General features: G+C 39.2%; 1 protein-coding gene across 1 annotated transcript; it reads right to left on the bottom strand.

Annotated features, from left to right (window-relative positions):
• Nucleotides 1-3,714: 3,714 nt before the first annotated feature.
• Nucleotides 3,715-11,332, bottom strand: LOC102828357 (putative protein FAM10A5-like). The gene is given in 6 exon segments (XM_006837456.1): nucleotides 3,715-3,925; nucleotides 3,927-3,994; nucleotides 3,996-4,465; nucleotides 4,468-4,538; nucleotides 4,540-4,740; nucleotides 11,115-11,332. Coding segments are annotated over 6 exon segments (1,239 nt in total).
• Nucleotides 11,333-11,860: the final 528 nt, after the last annotated feature.

Genomic DNA, 11,860 nt, shown 5'->3' with positions numbered 1-11,860 from the left:
GACTCGATGGCACCTGACAACAACAACAACAACAGCCTCCACAATTGAGGGGGTCATTTCCTTAGATAGTCGTGAGTTTTGTGAAATATTGCAACGTGTTAATGAATACTGGGACTTAAGGGAAGGGCGGAGATGTGATTGATATCAAGGTCTATGGGGTGGGATACCCTGCTGGAAAAGTCAGAGAGTTGTGATGTCTTTTACTTCCAATTATAGAGATCAGTCTCGTGCTGAACTTTCTAGAAAAAATTATTCATCCACAGGACATGGTCCTCTCCTCTTTACTCTCCTGATCAGGTTACCAGGTTCATATTTTTGGACATGTTTCTATTAAACCAATAGAAAATGAGGATCTATTGCAAGCCATGCACTGTAGGTAGAGATGATGGTGTCCTGCACCAACATGGTACGTGTTTTTAGGGAGCCGATATCCTGGAAGCAAGTAGCATTCAGTAAATAGCAGTCCAACCAGTAAGTGAATAAGCAGAAAAACATCAGGCAAACATGACTGTTACACAGTTGATTTGAGAGTCACTTTATTTCTTTATTTTACTTATGAATATGTGGTTCATTAAGGAAGTAACAGACTATAAATCAGAATCAGGATCAACGTGGAAGTAGCAGAATACAACAGAGGAGTCCAGGATACAGTTCATCAGTCAGGACAGCTTCCAATCAGAATAGTTCTTAGCAACTTCTCAGGCAAACACAGGGAGAGACGCCTTCCCTCTGCTCTGTCCAGCTCTGAGTATTCTCTAGACTGCCCGCTGCTGGGCTTTCTCTTTGTCTGTGCCCTACTCAAGCAAGTGTTACAGTTTTTAATTCCCCAATCAAGTACTCAGAGACACCCCACTCCACCAGCAAGCCTGCTGCATGAAGTTGCTCAGCTTTCGTGAAAATCCTTTAAGTAAGGATCCCTAGTGATGCAGGGGGTTAAGTGTTAGACCAATAACCAAAAGGCAGTTCAAACTCACCAATCACTTCATGGAAGAAAGATGAGGCTTCCATAAAGACTTACAGCCTTAGAAATCCTACGGAACAATTCTACAATGTCCTATAGCGTCACTATGAGTTGAAATTGACTCAGTAGCAGTGGGTTCAGATTGAATGAGTAAGGAAACCATCTCTAAAGAGGAGCCATTTAAGATGAGATCTAAATGACAAGAAGTAACCAGCCTTTGCAGTATCATAGGATTTTTCGTATATTGCTGTATTCAATGCTTACCTTGTATCACCCTTTGTAAAACTTCCTGGTTTTCATGACTTAAGCTTAATTCTTTTGATCCAAGGAACAATACCCAGGATCAAAGTAACTGTTCTCATTTGAAGCAAATTTAATAGAAATGAAATCTAAAAATAAGAATGGGAGATGATAGCATGGATTTACCGACGTAAAAAAAATGGAGTGGGTCTAGTCATTGAGTCTCAGTGAGGACCCTGAAAATGAGGAAGTTTATACATTAACTAAGGAGCTCTGGTAGCATAGTGGCTATGAATCGGGCTGCTAACCTCAGGGTCAGCAGTTCGAAACTACCAGCTGTTCAACGGGAGAAAGATGAGGCTTTCTGCTCCCATAAAGATTTACAGCGTAGGAAACCATGTACAGGGTTGCTAAGAGTTGGAACCGACTCCACAGCACACAACAACAACAACAAGGTCATCTGGGATGACCTTGTGATTCCAGAAGGAGGACAGGACAAGGAGAATAGGATGTGCTTACATCCACCCAGATAGTTATCTAAGGAATTAAGCAGTGAGACCCTAAAGGTAGAATGTTTGAGGAAGGTTATTTTATTGTTTCTCTTTCCCTAAAGGTAGCATGTTTGAGGAAGTTTATTGCCTTATTATTCCTTTTTCCAAAGAATGCTATCTTGATGTTAAAATAGACGAAGTGTACATCCAATTGTAACTTACCCTATATAGTGTGCCTGCTGTTTGTGAAAGATAGGAGGATCTTGAGAAATTATTCTCTCCATCCTCCAGACTGCTGGCTTTCTGCTAATAAAGCTTGGATTGGTTTTATAAACACAACAACACAAAGTAACCAGCCATGGAGTGCCCAGGAAGATCTTTATTCCAGGAAGAGGAAGTAATGCAGTTAAAGGCCCTGTTATTTGTTTTGTGTGTCATCACTTCCAACTCAGTTACACTGTAGGTCAAAGTTGTTGTTAGGTGTCATCGAGTTGGTACTGACCCATAGTGACCTTACACACAGCAGAACAAAACATTGCCCGATCCTGGGCCAACCTTACCACTGTTGTCACGCTTGAGTCCATCGATGCTGCCACTTGGCCAATCCATCTTGTTGGGGGTCTTCCTCTTTTTCTCTGACCCTCCACCTTACCAAACATGATATCCTTCTCCAGTGACAATATGTTCGAAGTATGAGAGACAAAGTTTGGCTATCTTGGCCTCCACGGAGCACTCTGACTGCACTTCTTCCAACATAGATCTATTGGTTCTTTTGACAGCCCATGGCACTTTCAAAATTCTCCTCCAACACCATAACTCAAATGCATCAATTCTTCTACCGTCTTCCTTATTTACCGTCCAGCTTTTGCATGCATTTGAGGTTATTGAAAACACCATGGCCTGGGTCAGGTGCACCTTAGTGCTTTATCCCATAGCACCACACCAGGGCTCCATGACATTAATTGTTGTTGTTGTTAAGTGCCGTCGAGTCAGTTCCAACCCATAGCAACCCTGGTATATGCAAATCCGTGTCATCACTATCAATAACTCAAAGAGATCATATTAGAAGATACTGGATAAAGTGGGAGGAAAATGTGGAATGAAAATCAAAAGCACAAAAAAGATCAGTCTTACTGGTCAGATAGAGACCGGTGGAACCCCTGAGACTATGACCCTTAGTTACCCTTCAGACATTGAACTGAACTCACTCCAATGGCTCAATTTTAAGCCAAACAGTAGACATGTCTATCAGCTGAATGAAAACACTAGGAAGTTATGCACTCCTTAGAATAATCAACCATTTTAGATCAAATGAGCAGTATTTATACCAACAGCAGTCAGAACCAACTCAATGGCACTTAACCACAAGTCCTCCAACTTTTAAACTCATTTTCAAAGTTCTTTTATTTATTCTAGCTCCTTTGCTTTCCATATAACATTTGAAATCATCTTATTTCTATTTACCAAAAGTCCTCCTGGGATGTTTGTTGGAATTATATTAAATATTTAGATAATGGCATTATAGTAGATATATAAAATTATATTTAGGTAGAATTGATAACTTTATTATGCTTAATTTTCTAATCGATGAGCATGGTAATGTCTCTCCATTTATATCCAGGACCTAGAAATTCCTCTCTCAGAAATTGCTCATATACTTCTAGTCAGTCATTTGAAACATGAAACATTATCTATGTCATAGTTAGTCATTGAGTGATAGTTTATGATAGTAAATTTTTAATTTTATCTATTTTTTGATACCAATCAGTACACCCTTGTAATTTATTTTTGTGTTTTAAGGTTTAAAAAGTGTTTTTAAGTTTGTACTTGCTAATAGGAAAACATTAACTGAATGAATACCCTAATGGCAAATGAGTGTAAAATGTCTCATCTGCATTGGAGGCTGCAGGGAAGGGTGGTCTCAGAGCATCCTAGCTTTCTTGACACTGGTTTTTATTCTTGCAACATCCACTGACTGCTCCACATTGCTTTTCATTCAGCAAGAGTTTTGTCGGAAGAGCATTAGGCCTGACCTCCAAACTTGGCTGACAATTTACTGATGAGATTCATGACCTTAGAGTTACTCTGACATTTGGACGTGTTTGCCAGGTTCAGAGCCACCTCCTAGAAGACAGCCATAACTTCTGGATATTGTGTGGCTGCAAGAACCTCTGGATCACCAAGAATCTCATTGAGCCCAGGCATGCCACCTGCCATTCCTGGCATGTTCCTAGCCACCTGGAAAAGAGCCATGCTGAGCTCCAGATTGCCTTCTGGCTTCTTCTTCACTCAGGGCTCTTTCAATGTTCTTCCTGAGCCTTCTTAATGCTGTCCATTCTTTCTTTGATCTCTTACCCTTCACATTTTCGCTCATACTTTCTCCAATGTTCTGCAATTTTCTGGACCCTCAGTTGAACTTCTTTCAGCATTGCATTAGAATCTTCATCATAGTCCAGTTTACAAGCAAGAGCAAGGTCATGTGCTGAATCAGGATTAATTTCAATGGCTCAGTCACAGTCTCAGATGGCAGCATTTGGCTTTGGTAATTTGATGAAGACACTGGCTCTCTTGGCATACAGAATGGCCAAGTGAGGATTCAGTTTGATGGCATCTGTAAACAAGTTGATGGCTTTCTGTCATTCAGAATAATTGAGGACTTCAACGGCAGCCATTTTCTTACCATTTGCCTGATCCATCATCTCTTCAGTTATCTCTACAGTTTCATCTCCCATTTCTTGAGGGACATCTATATCTGGTTCAATCACACCTTCATTTCTTAATCACTTTCTTCACTTGATGGTTCATCTGTCTTTATGCTTTCTTCTGACTTCTTATTATCTGTTTTTTTCTGTGGTTTTCTCTTCTGATTTGGCTTTCTGAGTAGCAGATGGAATTTTACCACCCATACTTTCCACCTGCTCCCTCAGGAAGCGCATTTCCTCAGTGTACAGCATGCTCAGGTCCTGCTTACACTTTCACCAAGCCGGCAGCTTGCTCACTTTGCAGGGTCCAGGCAGAGGTAGAGGGCACAGCTGAGGAGTCTGGAGCCTGATTCAGGGCCAGGCATTAGCGCAGCACGACCACATAGACAGGGCAATTTTATCTATTTAAATATACATCAATAATGGAATATTCAATTATTGTGCAACCACATAGTACTTCAGTATGTAGTCATCAGGAAAAAGGAAGAAGAGAAACAGTAAACAGATGGATTTACCATAATATATTGTTCCCCACTCCTCTGTCGGAGTCCTGGTGTGGCACTATGAGTTAATGCGCCAGACTGCCAGGCCATTTGAACTGTAAGGTCGGTGGTTCAAGCTCACCAGTCACTTCTTGGAAACCCTATCAGGGTTGCTATGGGTCAGAACTGACTCAACGGAACTTAACAACAACTCCTCTGTCAGTTTGTCATACTCTTCCAGACTAAAAAAAAATGAAGACAAAGAAGGAATTAATGGTCCACTTCTGAGGGATTAGCCATTGTAAACTTTATGAAAAGCATCAAACGTTGTCTGATATTATGCCAGAACATGAGCCTGTTGGGTTGGAAAGCACTCAGAATACAATTGGGGAACAACTGTCCATTCAAAGTAGAATTGACCTTAATGACATGAATTTGTTGTTGTTGTTAAGTGCCATCGAATTGATTCTGACTCATAATGATCTTGTACAGAGTTTCCAAAGAGCAGCTGGTGAGCTTGAACCACCGACCTTGCAGTACAAACTTATCTTGCAGTCCAGTGCTTTATTTTAGAGTGCCACACCAGAACTCCTAATGACATGAATAATGACCTTCATTTCCTGATGGGTCATGATTCAAAGCAAGAATAAACAGCTACAAATATCTATTATTAATTGGAAAATGGAGTGTTTGAAGTAAGAATCTAGGAAAACTGGGAAGTTGTCAAAAATAAAATAGAACACATAAAGCTCAATATTGTAGCATTAGTGAACTGAAATGAACTGGTATAGACCATTTTGAACTGGGCAATCATATAGTCTACTATGTTGGGAATGCAAAATGAAGAGGAACAACTTTAAATTCATTGTCAAAAAGGCCATTTCAAATCTATCTTTAAGTACAATGCAGCCTATCATAGAAAAATGATAGGAAGACTAGTTAATTCACCTCACTACCAAGAACCAGCAAAACCAATGATGAAGAAATTGAAGAATTCTACCATTTTCTTCAGTGAGAAATTGATCGAACATGCGAGCAATATGCATTGATTATTATTGGTAATTGAAATGCATAAGTTGGAAACAAAGTTGGATCCGTAATTGGAAAATATAGCTTTGCTAATAAAAAATTATGCTGGAAAACTCATGACCCACACTTACTCATTGGAAATATAGTTCTTAATTATATAAACTGTGACTATACATGTGGACCTTGTTGTTGTTAAGTGCCATCGAGTTGGTTCCAACTTTTAACAACCCTGTTTAGGGTTTCCAAGGGGGGTTTGAATGGCTGGCCTTGTGGTTTAAAGTCCTGTAGCAGGAGTCCACATGTGGACCTAGTCAGACGGAATGAATATTGCAAGAAGAATCAACTTGACTACAGCGATGGGAAAAAAAATGATGGAGAAGTTCACTATCATCAGCCAAAACAAGGCCAGGGCTAATTTGAACAAACCTTCAATTGCCCATATGCAAGTTCAGACTGAACATGAAGAAAATTAAGAGGTAGCATATGAACAAGAAGCAGTGATATTGAATAACTGGCAAGAAAAAAAGGAGCCAGTAATTGTCAGAATACCAACTGAACTATTTCAACTAACTATAAGGAGCTCTGGTAGCGTAGTGGTTACGAATCAGGCTGTGAACCGCAAGATCAGCAGTTCGAAACTACCAGAGGTTCCGCGGGAGACAGATGAGGCCTTCTGCTCCCGTAAAGATTTACAGGCTCGGAAACCCTGTGCAGGGTCGCTATGAGTCGGAACCGACTCCATGGCACTTAACAACAACAACAACAAATACAACACTGAAAGCACTTAAAAGTATATGCCAAATAATTTATAAGACAGCTACCTGACAAACTGCTGGAAGAGATCCATATCTGTGCCCATTCTAAAGAAAGAAGACCCAACAGAATGTGAAAATTATCTAGCAATGTCATTAATAAATTTTTGCTAAAAATAAAATTTTGCTAAAAAATAATTTTAAAATGGCTATAGCAGTACACTGGCATGAGTTTCCAGAAATTCAAGTTAGATTCAGGAGAAGACATGGAATCAGGAATATCATTGCTGGTGTCAAATGAATCTGGGTTGAAAGCAGAGAATACTATAAATATCTTTACTTATGTCTTATTGACTATGCAAAGACATTTGACTGTGTGGATCATAACAAACTATGGTATGGGTAACATTTTGAAAAATGGGAATTCCAGAATACTAAATTGTACATCAACCAAGAGGTAGTAGATATTCAAACAGAGCAAGGCGATACTGAATTATTTAAAATCAGGAAAGGTAGCCTTAGAGTTGTATCCTTTCACTTTTTCAGTCTACATGTTGAGCAAATAATTCAAGAATCTGAACTATATGAAGAAGAAGGCCACGTCAGGACTGGAGGAAAGCTCATGAACAACCTGTAATAGCTAAGTGAAACAAACTTGCTTGCTGAAAGCAAAAAGGAGTTGAAACAGTTACTGAAGAGGATCAAATAATTCAACCTTCAGTATAGATTACAACTCAATGTAAAGAAAACAAAAATCCTCACGTAAACAACATCATGATAAATGAAAAGAAGATTGAAATCATCAAGGATTTCATATTACTTGGATGCACAATCAATGCTCATAGAAGCAGCAGTCAAGAAATTAAGGAACTTACTGCATTGAGCAAATCTGTTGCAAAAGACTTTTTTTAAAAAGTGTTCAACAGCCACGCCATGGTGTTTTCAATCATCTCACATGCATGTGAAAGCTGAACAATGGATAAAGAAAACTGGAGAAAATTTGCTGTATTTGAATAAATGTGTTGGTGAAGAATATTGACAGTACTATGGGCTTCCAGAAGAATAGACAAATCTGTCTTGAAAGAAATACAGCTTAGAATGCCAGTAGTGCATCCCGGGAAAAAGATATCACACTTGGTAGAGGATCATCGAACTAGAAGAAGATCACCAGTAAGATGGATTGACAGAGTGACAGCAACAATGGGCTCAAACCTAACATCTGTAAGATGGTGCAGAACCAGGAAATGTTGCGTTCTGTTGCGCATAGGAACATTATGAGTCAGAGCCAAATTGACAACACCTAACAACAACAAGAAGATCTATTGTTAAGGGGGAACAAAGGGACTAGAGAAAGTGTGCTGTATACTATGATCTATGTAAAAGAAGGTGAAAGACTAAGTATGCATATACCTTTATTAGCTTGCTTTTGTAATTCTCAGAAAAAGAAGACAATGGGGTGAGTCCCAGAGTTTTCATTTTAGTCTTTTCATCAGAAATAGAAAAGCAGACAGGAAGCTTCAATCAATACCAGAAAGAACTCTAATGCTGGTGGTACTTGTAATGATGACAGCAACAAGAAATCCTCTGAGACCCGTTGGGCGTCATGACGTCCAGGGGTTGATGGTGTCTGTGGTGAGGGTTACAGTAGATCAGCCAAAGGAGTCTCTGTGACCAAAGTGGCACCCTAAAGTTTTTACCCTCAACGTACAGCTCAAACACATGAACAATAAGGAGCGGCAGCTAAGATGGTGATGATGAAGGAAAGCCAGTGAAGGAAGGCATTGGAGCTACACTCTCGGGGGTTTATGGAGAGACCTATCTTAAAAGAATGCCTTGTTAATGTTGAAAGCAAATTGCCAGGTCTTTCTCCCAGAATGCTGCTGGGTGGGTTCCAACTGCCAATCTTTCATTTAGGAGCCCAGAAATTAACTGTTCTGCCTCTGGGGTTTCCTAACAGAACTTTCCTTAATGGAGTTGAGTTCAGAGAAGGGGGAGATCCCTTCTGTTCTGAGTGGAAATGCAAGTGAATTTTTTAATCCCAACATATATTAAAATAACTTCTATTTTTCCTGTCCTGGTGGACATGTTCCACTTCACTCAAGGTACCAAACTTTCTTTAAAAATGGGGAGGGGGCTCTGTCATAGTTTTCTATGTCTGATTCCCAAAGAATATTCATTATTCTTCTGAATGAGTTTTTTGATCATTTAAACAAATAGAGCATTCTGTTACTCTCATTACTTGTCATAATGAATATTTTCAAATTAATGTATCACACAATTAATATGAATGATAATGAATTTTCTTACATATTCTCTGTCAAGCTTTGTAATAAATAGGTCCTTAGTAGCAGAATAGATCTATACATTTCAAATATTTTCAAAGCTTATTTCTATTCCTTCCATTGTAAATTTTTAAAGAAAAACATAAATATAATAAATACCTCCTTTCTTAAGTTTAACTTCTTAAATCTCTTAAGAAATACAGGACACTAAGAATGCTGAGCCTCAACATTGAGATCTTTCAATATTTATTCAACAAATATTAGTATCTCTCTCATGTGCAAATGTTGATATTAATAGACATTAGAATTTTCCATGCCTGTTGATGTTGTTTTAGAGTAATGAAGAAAAGCGAGGAAATTTAGACTATTCCTTATTTCTATAGAAGTTGATGTTTTCTAAGATAAAATTCAACATATTGCCTGTCAAGACAGGTCTATTCCAAGCTAATAAGAAAATCAGGACAACTTTTAGAATAAAATAAGCTTAAAAAAGGAGAGCAATTATTTTTGACAAGTGCCTTGGAGTCCTGGTATGGTGTTATAGGATAAGCACTGGACTGCTAACCACACAGTTGGCAGTTCACACCCACCAGTAGTTCCTTGATAACCCTATGCAGGGTGTGTGTCTTGTAGATGACATATTGAAGAATTCTGTTTTCTTATCTATTCTGCTACTCTCTGTCTCGTGCCTGGTGCATTTAATCCATTGGCATTCAGTGTAATTATCAATAGGTATGATTTAGTTGCTGTCATTATGTTGTTTGTTTTTTGTGGTTCTGCTGGTTTGTTTGTTCTGCTTGCTTTCCTGTGCTGAGTTCAATTTTTCTTGTGAATTTCTTCATAGTTTTAATATTTGCAAAATCTTCTTGGGTTTTCCTTTTCTTTCTTTGATGTGGAGATTAAGTTTCTTTGCTCTTGTTGTCATTAAGTACTGTCGAGTCAGTTCTGATCCATAGAGACTTTATATAAGTTTTCCAAAGAGCAGCTGGTGAACTTAAACCACCGACCTTATGGTACAAACCAACCTTGCAGTCCAGCACATTAACTCACAGTGCCATACTCTGTAATTTATTAATTTCTTCCTCATTTAAAAATAGTCTGTATTATCCTAAAGTCTATATGATCTCCTTACCAACTGGATCTCTGATACTACACTTTTCCCTTCTTTCACTTTATAGTTGTTCTGATCATAGACTGAGATCCCAGACCCCCTATTTTCATTCTTGTAGTTTTGTTGTTCTCTGGCCTTATCAATATCTGGACTGAGTGCGAGGAGGTGTTGCCTTGTATGTGAATCTCTGGTTGTTGTCTGTTCTTGTGGGTTCTCAGTCCAAGTAACTCCATGTAGTATGTTTTGAAGCACTGACTTGGCTTTTTTCGAAATTGCTTAATTTCTGTTTATCCAGAAAAGTTCTGATTTCACCATCATATTTGACTGACAGCTTTGCTGAGTATATGATTCCTGGTTGGCAGTTTTTTTTTTCTTTCAGAGTTTTTTATATGCCTCCCCATTGCCTTCTTGCCTACATGGTTTCTGGCTGAAAGCAGAGAATACCAGAAAGAGCTTAAGTTTTGTTTCACTGACTATGTAAAGTCATGACAAACCATGGTTAGTATTTCAAAGAATGGGAATTCCAGAACATTTCATTATACTCATATGGAACCTGTCCATAGATCAACAGAAACAAAGGGCTATAGAATGGTTTAGAATCAGGAAAGGTGTGCATCATGGTTGTATTCTTTCCTCATATTTATTCAATCTGTCTGCTGAGAAACTGTTCTATATGAAGAAGAACACAGCATCAGGGATGGAGGGAGGCTCATTACCAACCTATTGCTAAAACTATGTGAGAACCATATCTGACTTCCTTTGGCTTCACAGGGAGAAAGAGAATCAAACTGAAAATCAGCTGAAGGCCAACTTCTGTGAAGCAGACATCAGACATGCTTCTACCCTACGATCTTCTTTACTGTATTCTGATGCCAACCATCCCTCCCACAGCTCTCTCTGCTTCACATCTGTATTCGATAATCCATTGCAATGGCCACACAGAAGTCATAACAATACTCATGATGGTGGGGTTTATTAAGTAAGTGAACACAGTACAATTCAGGATCAAAACCAAATCAGGACGCAGCAGTCCTCTAGTCAGGAACGCCTCTTGTCTGCCATACTGCAGGCATGGCGTACTCTTATCTTCAGTCTCTGTCATGTGATCCTTTGGCATCAGCCCTGTTTGTGCATGGGTTACATAATTCTTTTTGCCGATCTGTGAATGCCCAAAGGGGACATTCTGCAAGCCAGTTGCTGTCCTATAAGTACTCAGCTTTACTCCATCCATGAGCCTAAAGTCCGAAGCTGCTGTGTCTCTCCATGACACCGCCTCTGCCATCACCTCTATGTAGACATCTCACATGCCACTTATTCTTTTCCTTTTTGATGGTTCTGGAATCTTCTATCTCTGTTTCTATGATAGCTCCTTTTAAACTTTACTGGAGGGCAAACCTAGCCAATCCAAGCTTTAGCAACCTGTGCACCTTATTTGCAAGGTCTCATCCTGGTGTCCTAGCATGGCACTGTCAGTTAATGCACTGGACTGCAAAGTAAGTTTGAACTGCAGGTCGGCAGTTCCAGCTCACCAGACACTCCTCGGAAACTCTATACAGGGTTGCTATGAGTCAGAACCTACTCCACAGCGCTTAACAACAAACAACATCTTGGTGTGGTACTGTGGGTTAATGCGCTAGATGGCAAGGTTGGTTTAAACTGCAAAGTTGGCTGTTCAAGCTTACTATCTGCTCCTCAGAAACCTTCTACAGAGTCACTATTAGTTGGAACAGACTTGATAGCACTTAACAACAACAACAACAATCTATTTACTTGGTGGGAATTAATAAGAATTTGGATAGAAAAGCCTTAT

This window comes from Chrysochloris asiatica, unplaced genomic scaffold (assembly GCF_000296735.1).
Source record: "Chrysochloris asiatica unplaced genomic scaffold, ChrAsi1.0 scaffold00020, whole genome shotgun sequence".
Lineage (NCBI taxonomy): Eukaryota > Metazoa > Chordata > Mammalia > Afrosoricida > Chrysochloridae > Chrysochloris > Chrysochloris asiatica.
The sequence above is the reverse complement of the archived record's forward strand: the minus strand, read 5'-3'. Positions and strand labels throughout refer to the sequence as shown.